Source organism: Felis catus, chromosome D3 (genome assembly GCF_018350175.1).
Source record: "Felis catus isolate Fca126 chromosome D3, F.catus_Fca126_mat1.0, whole genome shotgun sequence".
Taxonomy (NCBI): Eukaryota; Metazoa; Chordata; class Mammalia; order Carnivora; family Felidae; genus Felis; species Felis catus.
The window spans coordinates 45,991,348-46,018,860 of NC_058379.1; the positions used below are offsets into that span (position 1 = coordinate 45,991,348).

At 39.7% G+C, this 27,513-nt stretch overlaps 1 protein-coding gene across 2 annotated transcripts; it reads left to right on the forward strand.

Moving 5' to 3' along the window:
• The first annotated feature begins 261 nt into the window (after positions 1–261).
• On the forward strand, positions 262–27,513 carry RIOK3 (RIO kinase 3). 2 transcript variants are annotated; one of them, XM_003995071.6, is made up of 13 exons: positions 262–536; positions 8,449–8,564; positions 9,150–9,295; positions 9,390–9,497; positions 9,715–9,824; positions 11,405–11,548; positions 12,306–12,433; positions 19,538–19,735; positions 21,397–21,556; positions 22,959–23,039; positions 23,126–23,215; positions 24,785–24,892; positions 25,830–27,513. In XM_003995071.6, exons 1-13 carry the CDS (start codon positions 474–476, stop codon positions 25,935–25,937), a joined length of 1,560 nt encoding a protein of 519 aa, XP_003995120.2. In that variant the 5' UTR covers positions 262–473; the 3' UTR covers positions 25,938–27,513. The 2 variants fall into 2 exon arrangements, with proteins under 2 accessions (XP_003995120.2, XP_044897718.1); XM_045041783.1 differs by lacking the exon at positions 262–536 and adding an exon at positions 736–1,294.

Genomic DNA, 27,513 nt, shown 5'->3' on the forward strand with positions numbered 1-27,513 from the left:
GTAAACAACTGAGTCACACGCAGTCAAATTCACTTTAACTAGATCCAGCTGCAGTCTTCGGCAGCCAGAGGGGAAGCAGCGGGAGGGCGGTACGAGAACAGGGCGCGGCCTGGCCAGAGGAACCACGCCCTACGCCAGCTCTGTCCTGCACGCGCGACCGTGACCACAAAACAGAGCCAGTGGCCAGGGCAGCCCGGGACAGGGGCAGCGGCCGGAAGTGCGGCCTGCCGGGGGCGGGGAAACGAGGCAAAACCGGGAGCCCCGGACGGGCGGCCTATCAGAAGCGACGGTCCCAGCGGAGAGGGCGGAAGAGAAGAAAGCCAGTTCCGGACGCGGCCGCGCCGCCATCTGTCACCTCAGCTCCGGCACCAGCAGCCCGTCGCCCCAGTCCTGCCGCCTGTCTCCTCGGCGGAGGCTGCTTCCCGGTCCTGCCACCTGTCTTCCCTGTTCTCGTCTCTGGCTTCTTTTCCAACATGGATCTGGTCGGAGTGGCATCGCCTGAGCCCGGGCCCGCAGCGGCCTGGGGACCCAGCAAGGTGAGTGGCGGTCGCGGCTGACGCACCTGCCTTGGTCACCCGGGCTGGCCCTCCCGGAATGCTCGGAGAGGGTGACAGGCACGGAGGCGGCTCCACGGGCGACTGGGGAAGTTCTGAGCGGGACCCCGGCGACCTCGGACGGTGGGGACGGGGGGCGGCGCTGCCAGGGTGGGATGGGGGAGGCTAGGAGGGTGGCCGGGTCTGCCAGTGGCCACTCTCGGCGGTTTGGTCTCTCTCCAGATCTGCACCTTGATTTGTGAACCTCGGTAGGAAATATTTGGCTGGGCTGACTTAGAAACTCTGACGTTTGAGAGAAAACAAGCACTATCTTGTTTGTCACGGGCCAAGTGAGTCAGCCCGAATACTGCACAGAAAGCCCGACCGAAGAAAGGCCATTTAGGCAGCTGTTTCCTTAGGTTGACAAATGCGGTTATTCCCCCTTAGTCAGTTTCTTGGTTTTGAAGTAGTAAATAAACGGTAAATCCAGGCGCACCTTCCTCCCTCAAACTAATACTCGCGTACACTGCGTACTGTCAAAGCGGTTATGAATTCTCATGATCTGTCTGGGCTTTAACGTTTAAGCTTTTTCCTGTAGTGGCCAACTATTACGTTTATTTCACGTTTGATTTCTGGTTTTCAGACTGCTCCTCTGCATGATAGTTTCATCAGAAGGAGGAAAAGACTCTTCTGCCGCTTTGTTGAGGATTTGCTTGAAAGCAAGAGTGCTTCAGTTGGGATGTTGTGTTCCTCAAATTAAGGTTGTGAAGGAATCCAACTTTTATAGCTTCTTAATTGTTTTTCACATGCTGTCACGGAATATTTGTTCCGTGTAGAGGGTCACTCGGTTTATTAGATCTTTAGGCTAGGTCTTAACAGAGCAAGGGGAAATAATTAGCTATTCAGAAGAGTATGAAAGTTTAATTAAAGTTAATTTTATGAAAGTTCTGATACAACTGCAGGGAGAATTAAGAGAATCCACTGGCAGATGTGGTTACATCTACATGTTTTTTTGTGTAATTTTTTTCTACTAAGCCGTGTTGACAAGGCCAAGATCAGTAGACATAAAAAGACAGAATCAGTAGCCTAATACAAATAAATGTGTACTTTACATGTTAAATTCCTCCACTTAAGCACCTAATGGCTGATAAAAATGCCAAATGAGACAAACTTTGCTCAGAATACATAATGTCAGAACAAATTTCATTTAGACAACGAATTCAGTAATAAAATGTTATCATATTTTCATTTAAGGATACATCATCAGAAATAGAAAGTTTCAGTATCATCATTCAACAAAAAAAATAATCCTGGGGTTTATTGATGTTCTGCTGAGAAGACAGCATTTTCACAGGGTAAAAATTAGATGCTGCAGGTGTTTCTTAATCCTCTCCTCCTCTAACTGTTTGGAAGACCTAAGTAATTACAGAAAGCTTAGTGGAGGAGGTAGAGATTTGAGGAAGGTCTTGAAAAATGGAAAAAATGTCAAAGGCCAGCAATTCCCAAAACTTTTTGGTTAGGACCAATTTACACTCTTAAAAATCATTGAGAACCCCAAAGAATTTTTGTTTATATTGGTTACATCTATTGATATTTGTTATATCAGAAATTAAAACATACGAAAAGTTTTTATTAAGTGATATAAAAGTTGTTATGTGTTAATACAAACAGCATTTTTATATGTAACCTCTCCCTTCATTTTCCAAAACAAACAAACAAAAATTAGTGGTATAGTATTGTATTTTTGCAAATCTCTTTAATATCTGACTTAATAGGAGACCTTTTTTCTTTTACTCTGTTGTGTATGCTTTAGTTGAAGCATATGAAGAAATTATGTTCTTACAGATGTGTAGATTATAGCAGGTATAATCAAAGATGGCTAACGAGCACATAGATGTACTGAGAACAAACTGAATTAATCTCTAAAAATGCACATTTAGGGGCACCTGGGTGGCTCAGTCAGTTAAGCATCCTCACTTCAGCTCAGGTCATGATCTTGTAGTTTATGAGTTCAAGCCCAGCACTGGGCTCTCTGCTGACAGCACAGAACCTGCTTCGGATCCTCTGTCTCTCTTTCTGTCCCAACCCTGCTTCTGTGCACTCTCTCGCACACTCTCTCGCGTGAAAATAAATATGAATTAAAAAAAAATCTTAAAATAAAAATGCACATTTATATCCTAAACCTACTACCTTAGAAAATTTTGGAAAATGCAAGAATATACAAGTACACATTCCAGGAGCCATCAGAGTGATATTACCATATCTGATGTAGACTGGAAAACTCCCCTCTACACTCTTTATTTGAGAGAGAGGGAGGGAGAGGGAGAGAAGAGAGAGGAAGAGGGGCAGAAGGCGAGAGAGAGAGAGAGAGAGAGAGAGGGAGGGAGAGAGAGAGAGAATCTCAAGCAGCCTCCACACTCAGCACAGAGCCAGACTCAGGGCTCCCATCTCACGACACTGGGACAGCGACCGAGAGAGAGAGAGAGAGAGAGAGAGAGAGAGAGAGAGAGAGAGAGAGAGAGAGAGAGAGAGAATCTCAAGCAGCCTCCACACTCAGCACAGAGCCAGACTCAGGGCTCCCATCTCATGTCACTGGGACAGCGACCTGAGCTGAAATAGAGTCAGACATTCAACCGACTGAACCACTTAGGCCCCCCTCCACTCCATGCTTGAGAGGGTAAGAGTGGAAAAGACAAAGAATGTCTTAGTACAAAATAATTTTAATCTCACAGACACCCTGAAAGAGTCTTGGGGACCCCTCCCCCCGGGTCTTGGGGGTGCCAGTTATAAAATGCCTAACTGATATTATAGACAAAGAATTTTTAATGGATATTCCAAGGGAGAATTGGCAAACTGTAGGTAAAAGTGAGGAAATGTGTAGCTCTGTTGGAAAGAGAACTGTGAAAAATTAATTCATGGGGCTCTTGAAAACTGTCAAGTTCATCAAAAACAAAGTCTGAGAAACTCCCAGCCGAAGAGTCATGCTGACTAGATGTTATATGGTGTGCTGGCTTGATTAATGATCCTGAAATAGAAGGACGTTACAGAAAAACTAAGAAAATCTGAATAAAGTATGCACTTCAGTTAATAATAATCAAGTATATAAATATTGGTCTATTAATTATGGCAAATGTACAATACCAATACAGGGGAAGCTGGGTATGGGATATTTGGGAACTCTATGCCATCTTTGCAATTTTTCTGTAAATCTAAAAGTACTCTAACGTTAGAAGTTAAAAAAAAAAATTAATGTTGTATAAACTCAGATGATGTTTTCCATAGACCCTTGTCTTTAGAAGTAAAATTACCGCTTAAATGTTCTATCTAGATTGTATCTCTTAGTTGCATGGGCAAAAAAGAGACCTTCCTATGGGTTATGATTCTCTTGGCTTGCTTCAAGTTGAGAATTGAATTTTTGTTATTATGTGCCTCCTTCATGTTTGCTGTTTTTTTTTTTTCTTTTTTTTTTTTCAACTTTTTTTTATTTATTTTTGGGACAGAGAGAGACAGAGCATGAACGGGGGAGGGGCAGAGAGAGAGGGAGACACAGAATCGGAAACAGGCTCCAGGCTCCGAGCCATCAGCCCAGAGCCTGACGCGGGGCTCGAACTCACGGACCGCAAGATCGTGACCTGGCTGAAGTCGGACGCTTAACCGACTGCGCCACCCAGGTGCCCCAGTGTTTGCTGTTTTTTATTTACTTGATTCTTCCCCACAGTTGTCTGCAGGATGAGCAGCTAGGGGTGCATCTTTGTGAGCAAGAAGGAAATGGGGATAATTTCCTTCTACTCTGCAGCCATCCTGGTGTTGAAGAATGTGGTAGTTATAAAGAACTCCACAGAGCAGTGGTGGGTTTCCTAGAGGAGGGGAAAACCGGTCTAGTCTCAGGGGCCTTCAGCAAACAGGAAAGAAAGAATCAGAGAGCTGGTTAAGGCCTTGATAGATGTCATGTTTAGAGCAGAATGACTATAACTAGGAAAGGTTGTGTGGGGTTTCTCATCAGATCTTGATGCTGTGGGGAGTTTATGTTGATGAAGGGAATAATGGGAAAGGACATTGGATAGTGATGGTGCAGCAAGATTATGGAGGGCTTTTTCTCTCTATCTCTGTAAATTTATTATTATTATTATTATTATTATTATTGTTATTATTAATTTTACAAAGTTTCTCTATTCACAGAGGGTGTTTGATTTATCAAGGAGTTGCAAGATGATGACAGAGGATTCCTCTCTATACACCCTGTGGTGCCCATGCATAGGAGGAGCCCCCGGTAAATTATCAGAGGCTCCCTTGAGATGATGAACCTCTTGTGCCTGTGGAGGACTGCCCCCTGTCTGGCAGCTGTCCCTCACACAGCCCAAAAATTTTTATGGAGGCCTTTTGACTGCTAGTTTGAGGAATTTGGATTTGAGGAATTTGGGCAACCTTTGTGAAGCCTTATTTACCTTTACCCATGGAAGTTGCCTTGGTGTGGGTCAGCCCAGCTGAGCTGGTCAGTAGAGGTACAAGGAAGGGGAGTACAGCTCGAGAGTACAAGGCTTCGAGGAGCAAGATCAGTAGGAGTGGGCAATTAGGATATCTTGGTGCTCTGTGGTCTCTATGTGTTTCTTTTTCTGGTTCAGTATCTTTTGGGTGTAAGTCAGTCTCTGCCTCAAAATAAAGTCACCCCCTGTCGGTATTGCCTCCTCTGAGAAATTGTCAGATAATACGTTGTTTAACATCTTATAAAATTAATTGACTGCTGACAAACAGAAGCACCAGAAGTGGCTAGCCAGAGGGGCCGATTTCAAGATGGAGAAAGGGATGTTAGAATAGTAGAGATGTAGAAAGGTATCACACCTCTACAGCCTGGGGACAGCCTGACAGTTCTGTGAAATATTTCCAGTGGTTTTTTTTTTTGGCATGTGTTATTCAGTGAATACCTGAGTGTCTCTTTATGTCTGAAGCTCTATGCTGGGCTCTGAGAATGAGAAGACCCTGCCCTTCAAGGGGCTCATGTTGTATTGTGGCTGATACATTAATACAGTCATTGGTCCTGACCTACAGTGTGTGCACAGTGGTATGGGAACACAAAGGCAAGGATCTGGTTTTGTCTGATGAAATTGAGAGAGCCTTTGGAGTTGGTGACAATTGGGGGAAAATAGAGAAGGAGGAAAATATACCGAGAGGAGCATGTGTGAAGGTATGGAGGGGTGAAAGTATGCCATAATTAGCACATGCTTATTGTTATTAGAGCATAGGGTAGGTAAGAGTTGAGACTGGAAAGATAAAGGAGGTCAAATTGTGAAGAGCATTCCTCGTTGAGGAATTTGGATTTCCTACTGCAGGCAGTACAGAGGTTTGCTTCTCACATTCCAACACAGGGTGATTAGGGAAGCAGTATAGCAAAATACTGAGGGCGGCTTCTTAAGTTCAAAATCTGCCTTAGTTCAAATCTCAGCACTTCCATCTGCAGTGTTATTTGGGGTTAAAAAAAACCTCTCTGTGTCTCAGTTTCTAAATCTATAAAATGGGGGTGATGTTGTAATTATGCAGTTGCTGTGTCTCGAATAATCTATGTAAGTTATGCATATTAGGCAAGTGATTCACATACAGTGAATATTCCAATGTTGTCTGTGATTCTGCTGTTAGTCATTGCAAAATGTGGTTGACAGATCTGAGTTAGAGGATACAATCATTTACCTTTTGGAACCTGGACTTTGAAACTGATCAGACTAGGCATTTCTAGGTTAGGGGGCAGCATTATGTATTCTACCTAGTGGATTCAGAAGGAAGTCAGCAGAAGTCATGTGGCAAAGAGAGAGCTGTATTCTCCAGATTACAGAAAACTTCAAGATTCCAGACTTCAAAATCCTCACCAGGAGAGTGCTCAATTGCTGATAAGATCTGAGTGAGTGAAAGTCACACCAGACCTTGAGGAAGCCTCCTTTATTCTGTCCACATCTGGCTTTATGTAAGGCTGAAATAATTCTGCAGTAGGCTAACATAGGTATGTGCTGGGAGCCTGCTGCATCTCATTAATCTCAGGATAAGGCTCGATAAAACTTGATTCTGATTCACCTAGGCAGAAATAGGTATCTATCACCTGTTAGAGCTTTACCCTAACAACCTGAACCAATTCCTGAATCTCAATGTTAAGGAACCTGAACAAGGGTCATAGGCCAGCTGGAGGACCTAAACTTGATTTGAAAGTGTTGTGGCTAAAACAAATATCCATCATATGCTATATTCTAATTTAGACACTTGGCAGTAGTTAAGGGGTAAGTTTGGACTTTATCCTAAAGGCAGTGGGAAACATTAGAACAATCAAGAGCTGTAAGTAAGGAAACTCAACTAATCAAATCTGCATTTTAGAAAAGCCATTGTGCTGTGGTATGGAAAATGGAAACAAGCAGGACTAGAAGCAGAAAGATTAGTTAGGACTCTCTTAGAGTAGCCTGGTGATGGATGGGTGATGCCTTGGAGTAGAATCTCAGAAGGAAGACAGAGAAAGCTGGGCCAGTTCAAGAGAGATTTAGGCATGTTATTCAATATTAGTGGTTTAATCACTAGATTATCAAATGTGATCATTTGCCGCTAAGTAAAGCTTACCTTCTCAAAAATTAGGAATTGTAAGATAAACTTATGGTTTGTATTTCAAGAGGGCTGAGATAGTGATGTCATTGAGAAAGGCCAACTTGCTGATTGTCCAAGAAGAGTTTCACAGGATATTGCTTTGTTGCAGTGGTATTGTTTCAAGACTGCTTCTCAGTTTTTATAGTTCAGAAATGTAGTTTTTATTGTTTGTCATTGTTAGTTTTGTTTTAACATATCCCCAGATGTCTTGTGAGGGGCTGACACACACTTTTGACGTGTAGAAGACTTACCCCTTAAATTAGAATGAGGTATAACTTCTGAGTGGGCTTTGAATTGTGCTAGTTGGTATAGTCTGTTCCTAAAAGAGAATCTACAGGGGTGTCTGGCTGGCTCAGTCAGTCGGTAAAGCATGAGATTCTTGGTCTTGGGGTTGTAGGTTTGAGCCCACCTTAGGTGTAGAGATTACTTAAAAATAAAATCTTTTAAAAAAAGAGAGAGGAAATCTACATGGGAAGCCAGATTAAAAGCAGAAGATTATTTGATGAGCATGGAATCAGAACAAGGATGGTTATATGAACTCATTAGGTAGTGGGGTGATGCTATCATAGCCTGGTATTCTCCTCAACTAAAAAAACACACCTACCAAAAAAAAAAAAAAAAGGGACACACCTACCAAACAGGTTAGAAAGTGCTTTTGGCAAATGTAGTTTACATTTATCCTTGATTAGGTTTGAGATGGGAGATCTTTTTACTTTTAAGATAATTTTCTCGGGGCGCCTGGGTGGCCCAGTCGGTTAAGCGTCCGACTTCAGCCAGGTCACGATCTCGCGGTCCGTGAGTTCGAGCCCCGCGTCAGGCTCTGGGCTGATGGCTCAGAGCCTGGAGCCTGTTTCCGATTCTGTGTCTCCCTCTCTCTCTGCCCCTCCCCCGTTCATGCTCTGTCTCTCTCTGTCCCAAAAAGAAATAAAAAAAGTTGAAAAAAAAAAAAAAGGTAATTTTCTCTTCTTCCTTTCTTTCTTTCAAGAGGGAGGGAGAGGGAGAGCAGGGTAGGGGCAGAGAAAGAGGGGGAGAGAGAGAACCCCAAGCATGCTCCACACCATCAGCTCAGAACCCCATGTGGGGCTCGATCCCACTAACCATGAGATCATGACCTGAGCCGAGATCAAGAGTCAGACACTTAACTGAGCCACCCAGGTGCCCCAAGATGATTTCTATAAGTAGGTAATTCTTTATTTTGGGTTGATTTTAACTAGTTTAATTCTCAAAAGATAGCCTTATTTTCAAGTTTGGAAGGTACTTTTCATTACTATGAATTAACCCCTTCTTTTTCTTTAAATAGTGTCCATGGGCTACCCCTCAAAACACAATATCTTGTTCCTTGGCTGATGTAATGAGTGAACAGCTGGCTAAAGAATTGCAGTTAGAAGAAGAAGCTGCCGCTTTTCCTGAAGTTGCGTAAGTAAAATTGACAAAGAATCTATTTTGTCTAGCGACTTATTATAAAGGTTTGAGGATTTGATTAGTCATTGTCATGGCCAGTGATTAAGAAATAACATTTTGAAAAGCAGTGCAGTAGAAAGAGCACCATACTGGGAGTTCTCCGATATTTGGGTTTTGGTTCTGATTCTCTAATTAGTTGTCAGTGCTGTCTGGGGCAAATCCCTGTTTCTCTGAGTCACATGATCTCCAAATTAGCAAATACTGAAGTAGGATACAGTTTTGATCAAATGTTTATAGTTTATCTTTTCATATATGCTTTCTCTCCAGAACACAGAACAAATGAATTTTGAGTCTCAGTTTGGATTTTATTATAGTCCATTTAGCTTTCTCTTGTAGCTCTCTTAATCCTAGTTAGTGCTTTCACAAGTGCCTGCCATTGGTCAGAGGGCAGCTGGACAGAAGGTGAATGATTTGGGCAAGTTTTTCCCGTTGCTTCTTCAGTACAGTTTGTAACAGTGAAAAGATACTCTTCTCTCATAATCCGTTGCATCTGTTTACACAAGCACATTATAATAGTTTCTCTTGCCTTATTTTGAATAGTGTTGCTGAAGGACCATTTATTACTGGAGAAAACACTGACACTTCCAGCGACCTAATGCTGGCCCAGATGCTACAGATGGAATTTGACAGAGAATATGATGCACAGCTTAGGCGTGAAGAAAAAAAATTCAATGGAGATAGCAAAGGTACTGTGACCTTATTAAGACAACTCCATTGTGTGGCAAGAAATGCTTGTAATGTGCTCCTAAATACATCTTCAACTGTTTTTGCCTTTTTAAGTTTCCATTTCCTTTGAAAATTATCGAAAAGTGCATCCTTATGAAGACAGTGATAGCTCTGAGGATGAGGTTGACTGGCAAGACACTCGTGATGATCCCTACATACCAGGTATCGATGCTTTTATTTCCTGAGGAGTTGGGGGGTGGGTATAGGACAGGGACAGAGGAAGACTAAGATTTCCAGTGGATCCTTATATTTTACATTTCTCTTTGAATCTCATTTGTAACTTATTATTAGATTTAAATATCTTTTCAGACAATATTGAATGTAGCAATGTAGTCTTTGCTATTTTTACATAAATTTGGCTTGTCTTAATCGCCTTTAGCAAAACCAGTTCCTACTCCCAAAAAGGGTTTTATTGGAAAAGGAAAAGACATCACCACCAAACATGATGAAGTGGTATGTGGGAGAAAGAATACAGCCAGAATGGAAAATGTAAGTTACAGGAAGTATTCTCTGTCAATCAAGAGTTTTACTGGTATAAGTTTAAAAAAACATGGGATTCTAAATGAGTACAGTATCTTAAATTTCTAAAAATATCCTTCATAAGGATGGATGTAAAGATGTTTTAGATAATAATATAGCAGTACCATGAAAACTCAGACAGAATGAGAATGGATCTGAGAATAAAATTCTACAACAATATTAAGAAAACTGGTTTGATTTGTATTGATTCTAAATTTAAGAAATAGTTATTATGAAAGTAGTGTATTTATTTTTTAGCATATTATTTTCCATAAAATAGCACCCCCTCCCCCCAAGAAACAGAGAACAGTGTTGATTGGGGGATAGGAATGGGAGAGAGAAATACTTTCTATCATACTTTTTTATACTTTTTGAATTTTTTTACTTTGTGCCTGAACTATCTCTGCAAAATCAGAAATAAAATGTAATTTATAAAATAGAAAAAAGAAGAAAAATTAGCATACTTTCTCTTATAAATATTGTGGTTAATAGAAAACATTTAGACTTTAGAACACAAATACTTGTTAAGTAATCTTTATTTATTTATTTATTTAAATTTTTCTTTTAATTTTTTTTCTACACCCAAAGTTGGGCTCGAATTCACAACCCCAAGATCAAGAGTAACACGCCGCACTGACTGAGCAAGCCAGGCACCCTGTAAACTGATTATTAAATTCTAGAAATAGGCCAGACCTGACTCTAGAACAACCCTCTCCAGTAGAATTTTATTTGATAATAGAAATATTCTATATCCATGTTAACTAATAGTAACCACATTTGACAGTTGAGCACTTGAAATTTGGGTGATGCAGCTGAATTTCTAATTTAATTTTAATTTATTTAACTTAAAAAAATTTTTTTTAACATTTATTCATGTTTGAGAGACAGAGAGACAGAGAGAGACAGGGCATGCGCGGGGAAGGGGCATAGAGAGGGAGACAGAATCTGAAGCAGGCTTCAGGCTCTGAGCTGTCAGCACAGAGCTCAACGCGGGGCTTGAACTCACGAACTGCGAGATCATGACCTGAGCTGAAGTGGGGCGCTCAACCGACTGAGCCACCCAGGGGCCCCTAATTTATTTAACTTTAAATTTCTACACGTGGCTAGTGGCTACCATATTGGACAGTGGCAGCTCTAGAACATAAATTGTCATGGTGTGGGCGGAGCTTGCTGTATACTAACCCACTTCTCAAAAATAATTCATTATAAGATTGTATTTCTTTGGTAAGATTTGGTGTAGCCTTCAAAATATAATGTGTCTTTTGTCTAATGTAAAAGCAAGGTGCAAAGCATATGCAGAAATGCCTTAGTTTTTAGATGTGATTCAGTATTTTCTGTGCTTTTCTTAAAAAGCCTTGCTCTCTGTTGTGTTTTTTAGTGAGGTGTTTTTTGGGTTTTTTTTGTCTGTGATACCTATGGGTTTTGCTTTTGTAGGCTAATCACCTATTGAGTAAGAAACCTGTTCCAAGTAAAGACTGGTACTGTAGTTTTTTTGTTATTACCATCCCAGGTTTAAAGTATTCAGATGCTAGTTTTCTTCTTTTTGGCAGTTTGCACCTGGGTTTCAGGTAGGAGATGGAATTGGAATGGATTTAAAACTATCGAACCATGTTTTCAATGCTTTAAAACAACATGCCTACTCAGAAGAACGTCGGAGTGCCCGCCTGCATGAGAAAAAGGAGCATTCTACTGCGGTAAGTATTCTTACATTTTTTTCTTTGATGGGAAGTTCATATTAGAAAACTTCATATTTGGGGAAGAAACAAAACTTCCATGTTTGATATTTTTTCCATGCGATTGACTTTTCGAATCAGAGTTATAAATAAAACCCAAGTAGCTTTGCTGCTTGACTTTTCAGACTTGATGTAGCAGTTACTAATCACTTACTCAAAACTAACATTTTAGTGGTCATAGTTAATTTGAATATGAATGTTTTAAGATTGAAAAAATTGGTTTCTTTTATACTGTGACATTTATAATAACTTAATCTCTAACGTTTTATGTTAGTGAAGATAGTATCTATATGAATGTTTTAAGATTGAAAAAATTGATTTCTGTTATACTGTGACATTTATAATAACTTAATCTCTAATGTTTTATGTTAGTGAAGATAGTATCTAATATCTTGAGAATAAAGTGATTTGTAAAAGTTAACAAAAACAATAGTAACTACACTAGCAGCTATTTAAATTTTAAAGATAAAACAAGATTTTGACTAACCTAGTGTCTGATTTTTAGTAGTTCTTTTAGATATTCACTTTCAGAGGCACTGAGTTGTGGTTGCAGAGGTGAATTGTATTTTGACAGCACACTTTTAGGAGCCTGTTATATATACATCTAGGTAAATTATAAAGGTAAAAAGTATGTTTTGAATGTTAGATACTAGAAATGGCTCAGAAAATGTTTTGTTATTACCAGTCATTTTCATTTATAGTGCTTTATCTTTTTCAGGAAAAAGCAGTTGATCCTAAGACACGTTTACTTATGTATAAAATGGTCAACTCTGGAATGTTGGAGACAATCACTGGCTGTATTAGTACAGGAAAGGAATCTGTTGTCTTTCATGCATATGGCGGGAGGTAAATGAGCAAAATGCAGTACCATCATGTCAATAAAATCTTAGCCCATTCTTCCCTGTATTAATGGATTTATACAAAAACAGTGCTACATGGCAAGCAGGGTAATGTAGAAAGCCTCTAGACAATATAAGGAGTGTACAAGGAAAAACGCAATCATCCTCATCTCACCATCCAGAAATAACCATTAACCAATTTGTATAGACTTCTTTAGTCTTTTTTCTATGTATATATATTTTCTACATTATTGTTATACTATCCCATACAGGCTGCTGTAAGTGACAGAGCAAAGTTTGCACTTGGGTTTGTCTCAAAACCCATGGTCTTTTTACTACGGGGCCCTTTCATACCAGCTTGAGTGGGGTATGCTTAGATCAGTTACTGATTCTTGCCTTTGTAACTCTGATCCTTTAAGAAATACCAACTTTAAATAATGCTTGTATCAGGGCACCTGGATGGCTCATTCAGTTAAGCGACCACCTTCGGCTCAGGTCATAATCTCGTGGTTCGTGGGTTTGAGCCCCACATCGGGCTCTATGCTGACAGCTCAGAGCCTGGAGCCTGCTTCTGATTCTGTGTCTCCCTCTCTGTCTGCCCCTCCCCTGCTCATGCTCTGTCTCTGTCTCTCAGAAATACATAAATGTTAAAAAGAAAAAAAAAATGCATCATTTAAGGAAACGTCTTGTAAAGATCTTACACTATTTAGATCTTACCCACTTCACTTTGTTACAAGGGCTTAGATGAGTCGAGAATAACATGACGAAGGAAGATACTTCTTAAAGTGGAGCCTGTTTAGAGATTGTGCTTAAGCCAGGAATGTAAAATCATCTGGTCACTTACCATTGAAGTCAACCAACAAGGTTCACTACACGTCAGTTATTCCTTTACCTTAATAATATTTACAAACAAAAACATTAAAATAGATTACAGAATTCTAACTCTTTTTAGGTTCAGAATGTATTTACTGTATACTTAAGGGGATTCAAATGATTATTGGTCAACTCCTTGCCTTTGCTTTTCTTAAGTATTTAATCTTCCTTTCTAGATGAGACATACATATATAATCACATGTTGAATTATACTGTTAAGTTTAAAAATGAAAAGGATAAAAATGAATATTAGGGTAAAATAGCTCAACATTTTCAAGCAATGCGATCTGGAGCAGATTACTAAACTTTGTTTAAAAACTGACCCTTACCCAGGCACGGGTTGGAGTTAAGCATCCAACTCTGGATTTCAGCTCAGGTCATGATCTCATGGTTCGTGGGTTTGAGGCTTGCATTGGGCTCCATTCTGGCAATGTGGAGCCTGCTTGGGATTCTCTTTCTCTCTCTCTCTCTCCCTCTCTCTGTCCCTACCAGCTCACTCTCAAAGTAAATAAATAACTTAAAACAAAACAAAAAAACCCTGGCCCTTACCTCATAGGATTTTTGTGGTGATAAATGAGATCATAAATTTGATAATGTCTGGTATAAATCTTTTTTAAAACAATTTTTTTAATGTTTATTTACTTTTGAGAGAGAGAGAGAGAGAGAGAGAGAGAGAGAGAGAGAGAGAGCATGAGTAGGGGAGGGGCAGAGAGAGAGGAAGACAGAAGCCAAAGCAGGGTCCAGGCTCTGAGCTGTCAGCACAGAGCCTGATGTGGGGCTCGAACTCACAGACTGTGAGATCATGACCTGAGCCGAAGTAGGATGCTTAACTGACTGTGCCACCCAGGTGCCCCTGGTATATATTAATCTTAATAAATAACTTATTTCTTCCTTTAAACTTCATTGCCCTCTTCCCAAATTTTATTTAAGGGTTCCCTAAGACCAGACAAATATAAATTAATGACACAAATTAAAATGGGAGATTACTCATGGTAGAAATTAAAACTACAGAAAGGATTAAAATGAAAAGTAGCCTTCATCTTACCAACTCTCCTTACACAGGTCTTTTCTTCAAAGATAACCACTATGTTTTAAGTTTTTAGTTTAGTCTTCCAGGAATTTTTATGCATATATCCCTTAATTTGTTTATACAAAAGAGATTATATTCTCTATTCAAGATCTTAGTTTTTCAGTTAATATATCTTAGATCTTTCTGAGCTCATACCATCCCATTTTTATAGCAGCACATTACAGTGTGTTAATGGGCTTATAGCATAGCCAAGAAGAGAACATTATAGCAATAACTGTTACGGTTGATAAAAGAGAATTATGTAACAGAGTACACAGGTAGGACTATCTTTGTACATCTACCTTGGTGTGCTTTTGCAAATATATACATTTTTAAAGTTTATTTATTTTGAGAGAGCACGAGTTAGGGAGGAACAGAGAGAGAGGGAGAGAGAGAATCCCAAGCAGACTCCATGCTGTCAGTGCAAAGCCTGATGCAGGACTTGTTTTCATGAACCGTGAGATCATGTCCTGAGCCGAAATCAAGAGTTGGACGCTTAAAGAACTGAGCCACCCAGGCGCCCCTCTTAAGCTGAATTCTAGTTCTGAAATTGCTGGGGCAAAGACTGTATGCACTCTTTTCCCTTTTTGTTAAATAGTGGAATGCCTCATTGAATGGAGAATACCAGCTGGCTATGGTAGCAAGCAGCATATCTTTCTTTTATTTATTAAAAATTAAAAAGAATTTTTTTCTTGTATGTCACACCAAAGGCCAGAAATCCTGAATTTGTGTTTATATTTTCATTTTACTGGCAGGACAAATGTGATTTCCCCTGTGAGTCAGTCAAATCAAATAAGTTGTTGTACGTTCTATAAACGTCAGTAGGTACTGACAGATTGCTCTGTGAGAAGGTCAATTAACTTATGCAGCAGTATGAATCTGTTTCCCTCATCCTCATTAATGCTTAGTAATATCAAACGTAATTTTTTGTCAGTGTAGAAGATGAAAAGTACTATTTTGATATTTTGGTGTGCATTTGTCTATAATTAAGGTTGTACATTTTTTGGAAGTGCTTTTATACCCATTTGTATTCCTTTTTATTGTCAACTGCTTTGTTTATCCTTTATCTATTTTCCATTATACCCAATGATAATGAATGATCTCTCTTTCTTTCTGGTAGAATTGGTATTGTAATCTGTACTTGCGCATTTGTAAGTTAGCAAAACTAGAGAGCATTTGGTTTTCTACAACTGAGAGTAAATACTTTTTTTAATATTTATTCTTGAGAGAGGGAGAGAGCAAAAGAGAGAGCGGGGTTGGGGGTGGCAGAGAGGGAGAGAGAGAATCCCAAGCAGGCTCCACGCTGTTAGCACAGAGCCTTATGTGTTTACTTACTTAACCTTGAGATCATGACCTAAGCTGAAACCAAGAGTTGGATGCTTAACTCACTGAGCCACCTAGGTGCCCTGAGAGTAAATGCTTCTAAAGTTTTTAGTTTTCTGTGCTATGTAACAAATTACCACAGACTAGCAGCTTAAAACAACACTCATTTATCATCTCCCAGTTTCTGTTGATTGGAAGTTCCAGCGAGCGAGGCTTAACTGGGCTTTCTGCTCAGGGTCTCTCAGGGCTACTCTGGGTGGCAGCTGGGGCTGCATTCCCTTCTGGGGCTCAGGTCCTCTTCCCTTGGCACAGTTCAGTTTATTGCCGCTGTAGCACTTAGGTCTCTATTGTTGGCTGTCAGGTAGTTAGGGGCTGCTCTCAACTTCTAGAGGTCGCTGCAGGTCCTGGTCATACCTCCCTTTCATGCAGCACAAGTGAGACTTCATACAGGATAGGAATAGTGAACAGAACAGTATCATTGCCATTCGCATTCAGGGAAGAGGTCATGATGAAGTTAGATCTCAACCTGGATTGTAAACAGTAGGCAAAACCCCATAAAAATCCAACAACAACCTGGTGTTGAGTGCAAAAAGCTAATTGCTTAATATTTACAGTATACCATCTGTTAAACTTTTAAAGTTATACAGAAAATAGTATACATGGATTTTTAAACATGGATGCTTGTGTATGTGAGTATTTATATATTTTTTAGAAAGAGTAGGAAGATACTGTTCATGATGGTGATTGCCTTTGGAGAGGAATAAAGAAATAAGGAATAAAACTACCTAGGGTGGTAAACAAAGGGAACTTCAGCTTTATCTGCAATATTTAATTATTTTAAACGAATAAAAGGGCTGAAAATGGGAGGCTTGAAGTTTAGGCAATGAGGAGATTGACAATGAGAATAGAAAATGTATGTTTAGAGGTAACAGGGTATAAAACCACATAAGCAAACCGGAAATTGGTAAGGAGGACCTTAAAAGCTAGACAGAGGGATGTGTAATTTACTAAGAAACAAGGAAGTTTATGAATCTTATAAGTTAGAATCTTAGATACCTTCTGAATAGGGAATCTCCTCAATGGTATTTTTTTTTAAATTTTTTTTAAACATTTATTATTGAGAGACAGAGAGACACAGAGCGTGAGCAGGGGAGGGGTAGAGAGAGGGGAGACACAGAATCTGAAGCAGGCTGCAGGTTCTGAGCTATCAGCACAGAGCCCGACATGGTGCTCGAACTCACAAACTGTGAGATCATGACCTGAGCCGAAGTCAGTTGCCCAACCAACTGAGCCACCCACGCACCCCTCAGTGGTATTTTTGATAGGGTCTCATCTACCTTATAGTTAAACTGTTGCAGTGACAGGGAGCTTATCTCAAAATCCAGAGGTGTTTATAACACCTTTAAACTACTGGGAATTTCTTTCTGGTATAGAATCTCTAATCTGTCTCCTGAAAACTAAATCATCCATTCCCAAATATTTGTGCAGCTAACATGTGTTAGGTACTCTTCCAGGTAGTGGGGATATAGCCATGAATGGTATGAGGAAGATCTGTGAACTGATAGGATGTACTTCCTCCCCACCCTAATCCCCTACCAAGACAGTAATAAATCAACAAAAAAACACCAGATATGTGTTATGGTAGGTAAATATGGTGACATCATAGCAACTGGTTGACTTATGTTTATTAGAACAGGAAGACTTATCTGATAGAGTGACATTTCAACTAAGATTTGAGGGGCGCCTGGGTGGCTCAGTTGGTTGTGTCCAACTTCGGCTCAGGTCATGATCTCACGGTTCATGAGTTCGAGCCCCATTGTCGGGCTTTGTGGTGACAGCTCAGAGCCTGGAGCCTGCTTCGGATTCTGTGTCTCCTCTCTCTTTGCCCCTCCCCCACTTGTGCTGTCTCTCTCTCTCTCTCTCTCTCTCTGTCTCTCTCTCTCAAAAGTAAACATTAAAAACAATTTTTTAAACTAAGATTTGAATGACATCTAGGATGCAGTATAGAGATCAGGTGGAAGAACATTCTGGACTAGAGAACAGCTAGTGCTAATGGCTTAAGACAGGCACAAACTTGGTATCTCTGAGAGCCTATAAGAAAGCCAGCATGCTGGGAGCACAGTTGTGAAGGGGAGAGAGGAAGCTGGAGAAGTAAACAGCTTAGATCAGGTAGGACCCTCTCATCCAGGGTAAGGAGCCTGCTCTTTAAGTACAGTGGGAACCAAAGCTATGATTTGATTTTTGTTTTGAAAAATTACTCAGACTGTAGTGTGGAAAATGAATGATAAGAGGGTAAGAGAAGAAGCAGTAAGGTCCCTTAAAAAATTATTGTAGTTTGAATGAGAGAGAACAGTGGTTTTGGACTGAGGAGGTGTAGTGAAAAGAATAGGAGGCCATAGGGATGTGCTTTGAAGGTAAGAGTCAACAGTGTGTGCTGTTGGATTAGATGGGTGTGAGAGGGTACATTCTTGGCTAGAGCAGCTGGGTGGTGCCATTTACTGAGATGAGAGTGTGAAGAAAGGCAGGTTTAGGGTGCAGTTAACAAGAATTTTGTTTTGAACTTGTTAAGTTTGAGATGCCTGCTAGACAGCCGAGTGATTCAAGTAAGGGTCAGGTAAATGGGCCTGAAGTTCTGGAGAGAGTCGGGATAGGGGTAGAAATGTAGGAGTTACCTGTGACAGATAATATTTAAAGCCATGGGGCTAAATGAAATTTCCCAGGTAGAGAAGGCAGAAGGAGAAGCAGTTGGAGAACTCTGACCTTCTGAGGTTAACTGGCAGAAGAGGAATCAGCTGGGAAAATATAGTACAGAAGGAAGAGGTTGGGAGTTTGAGTTAGAGTTTATCCTCTGGAGATACAGTCCTTTCTTTTACAGATTAACATCCCTTCACATATTTAAGGTAAATATTGTCTCTCTCTCTGTCCTCCTTTTTGTTTACACTGCCACCACCAATGTTTCAAGTTTTCACTGGCTTACTATTGAGGGGCATTACATTAGCGTCCTAAGTAGGTTCCACACCTCTGGACTCTTCTGCCCCCTTCCATCCTGACATTATCGTTGACTTGATCTTCATGAAGTGTGTGAAGCCCTTGATGATTCCTCCCACCTGTGGAAATACATCCAGGCTTCTCACCCAGGCAGGCAGGGCTCTGCACACATCTGCCTCCATCTTGTCCCTTAACTCTGACTTCTTTCGTTTACTCTTTCCGGCCAAGTCTTAACTATAGTGTTTGTTATTCCTCAGACATGTCCTGTGGTTTCCAACTCTGCTTGTGATAATACTGTGACAGTGCTTGTTCATATCCTACCCATCTGTTTCAGTTGCCACCTAATATCCTGCAGCCTTGCCTGGCCTTCCCAATCCAAAGCGACCTGTCCTGTTCGTGTACTTCTTGTATTGTCTCACGCCCCTCCTTGTATATTCATAGGGCAAGGACCCCTTTGCTTACCTTTTTATCTGCTAGAAGTGAAAGAGACATTTTAAAAAGCTGTTCTGTTTTGTTGCTTTTATTGAATTTTGCCTATAAACCATCCCAGGTGGATTGTAGCCTATTTTAAAGCATCTATGTTTTTGTTGTTCCTTAAGTTTGATTCTATTGTCATTAAGAAAGGTTATTTTATTATGGGTTATTGAAAATTGGTTGGCAATTTATTTGAAAGTGTTTTATTTAAGAAATCAAATCCTAATTATTAAGACCCCAAACTTGAAAGCTTAAAAAAACACCAAGGTTTGACATTCTTAGATGAGGTAGATCTACTTTTGTATCATAGATTTTTTATTTGAAATTGTTTTACTTCTGAGCTGGCTACTTATACTGACTTAATTTTTTTTTTTTTCCACTTAGCATGGAAGATGAAAAGGAAGATAGTAAAGTTATACCTACAGAATGTGCCATCAAGGTATTTAAAACAACCCTTAATGAGTTTAAGAATCGTGACAAATATATTAAAGATGATTTCAGGTTTAAAGATCGCTTCAGTAAACTAAATCCACGTAAGATCATCCGCATGTGGGCAGAAAAAGAAATGCACAATCTCGCAAGGTAAAGAAAATCACTGTGCTAGAAGTTATCTAGGGTAATTACCTTTCTGTATTAGGTTTACCAGCCAGGCAAAAAAAAAGTCATGCTTGCTTTTAAATTTATTTGTAGAAATTATGGAAGGCCTTGAAATTCTAGGGTTTTTTGTTTTGTTTTGTTTTTCAATGTTTATTCATTTTTTGAGAGACAGTGCAAATAGGGGAGGAGCAGAGAGGGAGACACAGAATTGGAAGCAGGCTCCAGGCTCTGAGCTTAGCACAGAGCCCAGTGTGGGGCTTGAACTCACGAACCGTAAGATTATGACCTGAGCTGAAGTTGGATGTTCAACCAACTGAGCCATCCAGGCGCCCCGAAATTCTAGTGTTTAATGAGGCTTTCTGTAAGAAAATATTACCCTGTATATAATTCATACTTTTTTAAAAGGTTTATTTATTTATTTATTTTGAGAGAGGGAGAGAGCATGAGCAGGGGAGTGGGGGAGAGAGAGAATCCCAAGCAGGCTCCACACTGTCAGCTCAGAGCCCAATGTGGGGCTTAAACTCAAGAACCATGAGATCATGACCTGAGCTGAAACCAGGAGTCGGATGCTTAACCAACTGAGCCATCCAGGCACGCCCCAAATTCATACTTCTGGGATGAATAAGCCGTTTTCTTTTTTCTTTCCTCAGTAAATTTGAGGGAAACAAAGTCATTTTCTGCCTAAGACATTTTGTCATATGTGTATATGCTGTCTTTTTTCAGCTTCCAATTAAGCTTATTATAAATAATAATTGTTTCAGAAAATGTTTATTACATCTAATGTTTGTTAATTTGGTTGGGGCAGAGTCTGACCAAATTGCATTTTGTTTTAATTTATTAGACTTGTTGCTCAGTTCCCTAAGCAATTAAAGAGTTAGTTTTGTCAACCAACTAACATAGTAATAATCTTTCTCATTAATAAAACTTTTCATATCTTAATCTATTAAAAGCTTAATTTTAGTTAGTTTTTTCTAGAGATGTTTACTCTCAACTGTAATTATTCATATTTATTAGTGGCAGAATTCTTCTACTTAGTATGACTTCTAAGTAGAATAATTTCTTCAGAGGTGTTGCCGCCCACCAGTCTCTTTTCTACACTTCTGAGATCTCATCCCTGCCATTCTTAAAATTCTTCAACAGCCCCTATAGCCTTTAGTGTTCAAAGGCCTTTTCTGATGTGAGGCCCACCTGTAACCTCAACCCACATTGCCCTTCTTCTCATTCAAGATCATCTATGTTGATTGATACACATTCCCCAGATGGACCGTGCTCTTGAATGCCTCCATGCATTTCCACAGCTGCTTCCAGCCCTAGACCAGCATGCCCCCCACACTGTCTTAATCTAGCTAATTCCTGTTCACCCATTTCTTACACTAAGCCATCCTGATGCCACGTGCTCCTATAGCTCCTACCCACACCTCTGCCAGTGCATGTGCCACACAGCATTGTCTCCTCACCTGTCTGTGCCTTCTAGCAGTCCATGTGCTCTGTAAGGGCAGAGGCTTTGTTTTACTCTCTCTGCACCTCCCACCCCCCGAGTAGAACATGGTACCAGCTCATTGCAGGCCTTTGTTAGATATTTGTTGAATAAGTGAGATATTCTCTCCTCCTAATGTTTACATCCTTAATTATTTCTTTCTGTGTAGAATGCAGAGAGCTGGAATTCCCTGCCCAACAGTTGTACTACTCAAGAAACACATTTTAGTTATGTCTTTTATTGGCCATGATCAAGTTCCAGCCCCTAAATTAAAAGAAGTAAAGCTCAGTAGTGAAGAAATGAAAGAAGCCTACTACCAAACTCTTCATGTAAGTTGTGCTTTTCACAGCATTTACATGTCACCTTTTAAAAATATTTTGTTTAAACCTTAAAAATTTCCTAAAATAGTACTATTTTAAGGTGATGTAACAAGGACAGACTGAAGTTCGTAAAGGAATATTAACATTGGAGAGTTGTCTTTATATCAATATGCTGCTGTCTTGAGTCACTTTAGAAAAATCATAGACCTAAGGAGTCCACAAACGCTCATTGGTTAGCATTAGTGACATGGAAGCATGAAGCTGTTATTCACGAAACAGTATATTAAATAGAAGTTGACGTTTCCACATTTGGCAGATGCCATGCCTCGTTAGTTTGTATGCCTTCTTGAATGTCCTAGCTCTTAACAGCTAAGAAAATGCCTGTTGTTGGGAAGTGGGTGGGGAGCAGGTTTGGCCTCATTTTAAGAATGCTGGGGACGACTGAAGACGGGAGGAAGTGGCTTCTTGAGAGTGCGTAGGTGTTAGAGTTGGAAGGCACATGTCAGGAATCTTGAAGTCATTTATTCTTCAGGACAGCAACTGAATTCATCTGATGTCCTCCCAGCTTAGGAAAATGTTACTAATACTGTTGTCATTCCTCTGTAGTTTTTTTTTTTCCCCCAAGTAAGCTCTACACCCCAATGTGGAGCTTGACCTCACAACCCTGAGATCAAGAGTCACATGCTCGGCCAAATGAGCCAGTCAGGCTCCTCAATAGAGAAGCTTCTATGCGTTTTATGTGGTCTCTGCACGAAGCATTACATCCTACAGTAGCTGATGTAAATATGAAAGTGTTACCCAAATAATTTTTTAAGACAGAGCTAGGGAGATGATCCAACTTTCTCTGCTTCCAATAGGAAAATATTGAAAGGAAAATCAGGTTCATTTTCTTTGGGTTGGGGAAGAGATGAGGGAATGATGGACTTTCCTATTTGATTCTAGCAAGGCTGAGAAATAAAACATTAATGTTTATTTCTACTGTCAAAAATCAGTAACGAATATGTAATGCCATTTAATTTGTAAGAATATCTCTTCCCTAATGTGTCTGGCGGGAAGTACTTTTTACTTTGTATAAAAAGGTGAAAAAAGTTTTCACCCACGTTTATAAAGGGAAGCGGCTTTTGGATCTTCTGCTTAGTGACCATAACATGGCTGCTTTCTTAGCCCGTGGGAATCCTGGTCTGCCCCTTGATCTCCTGACCTTGTTGTTGTCACATAGACAAGGAAATAGAGTGTCTTACTCATTCCCTCCATTGTCTTAGAGTTCCCCCACCCAGTCTTAGACTGTACAAAGTAAAGAGGAAATAGTTTTGCTTTTTCTAGAAATTATTGGTTGGCATAGACATTTTAGTTGCATAGGTAACTTAGAATTATTGCTCACACCCTAAATGTGTGCCTTGCCTCTTCACAGTTGATGCAGCAGTTATATAATGAATGTACCCTTGTACATGCCGACCTCAGTGAGTATAACATGCTGTGGCATGCTGGGAAGGTGAGTACATTTCGTTACTGTCCATACTAAATATCTTGATGTAAATTACTGAATGTATCCTGAACACATGCTCTATGTGTAAATAGGTCTGGTTGATTGACGTCAGTCAGTCGGTGGAACCAACTCATCCTCATGGCCTGGAGTTCTTGTTCCGTGACTGTAGGAATGTCTCACAGGTAAGCGTGTAAACTAATATTTCTTTATAGTAGGTAACAGTTTCAAATATTTTTCTCCTAAGATAAGTCCAATGGTCATATTCTTAGAAATTGAAGGAAGGGTTTGGTTACTGACTGCTTTCAGGATAAGGATACAAAGATCAATTTGTCAGATTTCATTTTCAACAACGATTTGATTGAGTGTCTCACATTTGGGCTATTGAATTAAATTTGCAAGGGAGTAAGTTTTTATTTTGACTACAGATATTTAAGCAGTCAAGTAGATCTTTAATACATGCACAGTGCTTTAAGTGAATCTGGTATTAGTAAGCCTACATGTTGACTGCCAGTGTTATTACCATTTAAAGGAGAGTAGTCATCTTATTTTTTTTTTTTCAACGTTTATTTATTTTTTGGGACAGAGAGAGACAGAGCATGAATGGGGGAGGGGCAGAGAGAGAGGGAGACACAGAATCGGAAACAGGCTCCAGGCTCTGAGCCATCAGCCCAGAGCCTGACGCGGGGCTCAAACTCACAGACCACGAGATCGTGACCTGGTTGAAGTCGGACGCTTAACCGACTGCGCCACCCAGGCGCCCCAAGAGAGTAGTCATCTTAGTGGCACTGTCTGATCACTATGAGGTAAACAGATTAACGAAGGTAAAACTCAGTAGTCACACATTTGGGTTACGTTTATTTGCTGTTTCTAAAGGAAACTAATTGTTAGCCGCAGATTCAGATAAGAATGGTCTTTCTAAATGATAGAATAACTTCATATTGGAAATAATTTCTGAACCTACTTGAAGATTTTAATTCACAGATGGGATTTAGTGAATATTTTGAGTCTACACATTCAAAGCAATGCCATCCAATTTTATATATACTGCTCGTTTATAGCTATGGAAGGTGTATTGTGACAAACTAAATCCAGAAGGCAGCCTCCATGTGTACGAGAGGACAAAAAGCAAGTAGAACCTGAGCAACATAGTTAAACTTGAAATGGGGAAATCTGTGGTTTGAAAACTATGGAAGGGGGGGCACCTGGGTGGCTTAGTCGGTTAAACATCCAATTCTTGATTCCGGCTCAAGTCGTGATCTCACGGTTTGTGAGTTTGAGCCCCATGCCGGGCTCTGCGCTGACAGCAAAGAGCCTGCTTATGATTCTGTGTCTCCCTCTCTCTGTGCCCTTCCCCTGGTTGTGTGTGCCCTCTCTCTCTCCCTCTCACTCTTTTTCTCTCTCTCAAATAAACTTTAAAAAAATTATGGAAGGGACGCCTGGGTGGCTAAGTCAGTTAAGCATCCGACTTCAACTCAGGTCACGATCTCATGGTTTGTGAGTTCGAGCCCCACATCGGGCGCTGTGCTGACAGCTTGGAGCCTGGAGCCTGCTTTGGATTCTGTGTCTCCCTCTGTCTCTGCCTTTCCCCTGCTTGTGCTCTCTCTCTCAAAAATAAATAAACATTAAAAAAAAATTTTTTTTTTAATTATGGAAGGAATTCATTGGTATCTTACAAGTACACTCTTGCCTGTTTTTTGTTTCCAAGGGAACCTTGCTATAACATCTCCTACTGATTTATATTTCTTTACTAGTTTTTCCAGAAAGGAGGCGTAAAAGAAGCCCTTGGTGAACGAGAACTCTTTAATGCTGTTTCAGGCTTAAACATCTCAGCAGATAATGAAGCTGATTTCTTAGCTGAGGTAAATGGTGTGCGGCTATTATTCACCTTGCTAATAAAGCATGGGATGGAGTAGATAGCTGAAACTGAGAGCTCATTTTATTCTTCTGTTTTCTCAAAAGCGAAATTAGAGATTTTTCTTTCCTTGAGATGTTTTGGTCCTTTCTGGGCTTAAAACCTAGGATAGACTTAGAGCAAAACACTTCTTCAAGTTCACAGTTTGATTAAGATGGACAAATAAGATCATTTCCAGTATACCTCTATGCCTCTGTTCACGAATGAGGAGGCGGGCTGGTGGACACTCTGGGTGATACAGAAAACAGTAACACATCGTCCCGCCCTTAACTGAATATAGAAAGTTAGCAGTGGTCGCCCTTAGAAATACCCAGTAATTGCAGTATGGATCTATAGAAGCATAAAAACAAAAAACCTGCCTCCAGAGAAGTTCTTTTAAAATTGAACAAAAATTAAAAAGTGAAATAGCTAATTATTCCCGACAGTATACCGACGCAGAGAATGATTATGGAGTCTGTTGCAGAACTCCTTAGGTATTTGAATTTGGCCAAGCTGTGCTGGAACATAAGGGCAGAGGAGAAGTAACAGGAAGATGGTATAGCTGACATCTAGCACAGTACAGTTGCTCAGTAAGTAGGAGTTATACTATTGTTGAACCAACATTGGAATTTCCTTTTTCTTGTTTCCCGAAAGCTTTATAGAGTACACAGTAAGACACAGGATCCTAGTTACTAGCTTGATAAAGATACTAAGTATTTATTCAAACAATATAATTAAGTAAAAATACATGTACGTGTCATGCTGTAGTATGTGTCACATACTGTAATTCCAATTCAAGGCCAGCGTCATTAGGAAAGACCTAGGAAGAGAAAACTGCTGGTTCAATCTGAAGTGTGGTTTCTGTGAAGTAAGATTTTGACAAATGGATTCAATGTATTTTGTAGATAGAAGCTTTGGAGAAAATGAATGAAGATCATGTTCAGAAGAATGGAAGGAAAGCTGCTTCATTTTTGAAAGATGATGGAGGTCCACCAGTCCTGTATGATGAATAGCACCAACACCCACTGCTTTCCATTGTTTACACAGTGGTGACTGTCAGCTGCCAATGGCAAATGAAGTTATGGGTGACTTGAAATACCAAAACATGAGGAGTGTACAATGGTGCTTCTGTGCTTTCTTCCCCCCTTGTAACCCATATGCCAGATGTGTGGAATTTGTAGCTCAGCATTGGGAGAATAAAATGTCACTACCTCTCGTCTTATGAACAGGATAATATAATTCTTTAACAGCTACAGCTTATCTAGCTGAAACCAACCTGATTTTATAGGAATCGTGGCATAAAATGTTTTGATGAGAATTTTTAAAACTTAGGTAACATTTCCAAACATGGAAGGAAAGGACAGGTGTGTTTACAAGGGAGACTTTTATTACAACGTACTTGCTTTTTTCACCTCCCCATTTTGTGTTCTATCTTCCCTCAAATATTTTATTGGCCTAAAACTAGCCCTTTTCAATTCTTTTTCCAGCTTGTGACCATGATTCTAAAGGAAAATTTCTTCTCTTTAGTAGGTGATAGAAATGGAAATTTGGTTGTAAAATGACTGACAGAAATAGAAGTTTATTGTTACATCAGGAATATGAACTGAATTTTTCTTTTCCATATTCCTATCCAAGACAAGGCATCACAGGTCTCTGAAAGAGAAATATGTAAGAACTTCTTAACTATTCGGAGTTTTTAAGTTTAACTTTAAATTTTTCTACATTTAGGTGAAGTGGTTAGGGTAGAATTCATGGTGCAGCTGCTCTGTGTTTATAATGAAAATGTTAATTATCCAGAACGATGGAATATAATAATTAACCATGTTTTATATATTTTAATGAAATCAGTGAAACAAAGTTCAATTTACATTTCATTCAGACTGTCTACTGACTGATTTTGAAATAGAGCAAACTAATTAGAAATATTAAATAGTCACATGTTGAAGAGTATATATAAAATAATGTGTGCACCAAATTAACCAAGCAATTTGAACTGGCCTCACTCAATAATTTTTAGTACTGGCTGGACGTCACTTCTTATATAAATCAAACACTATAGTTGAGAAGTACATTGGTTTTGTTAGGATTGAAGTTCATTAACTACAGTGTAATCATTCCTCCTGTTACTGAAGTCAAGTTAGTTGACTTCAAAGACCCAAACTTTTTGCTACTGAAAACCCAAACTTTCTGTCTGGTACTGGAAAGTAAAAATCTAAACATCATTCACACTTGAAAGCTTCTTTAACGTTATTTTAAGATGCCAAATATGTTCTTTCTAGAAAAATATTTATTTTTGTTTCTGTTACATAGCTTTTAACTGCATTTCAGAGAAGTGTGATTTTGGATAGACTCATTACATTTCTGAAATGTTTACTACTCTGAAACAAAGATTTAGATGAGTGGTGATTATTGGCTTTACAGAAATTTCAGAGAACTAATTTTAAAAACCATGAACCATTTAAAGAATTTTTTGTTTTGTTTTCTGACATACTCTGTTTGACAAAGAGCAGCAAACCATTGCTGTGTGGCATTCTTGGAGTGTGCTGTGAACATGCTTTTTAAGATATTAAATATGAAGAGAGCATTTTA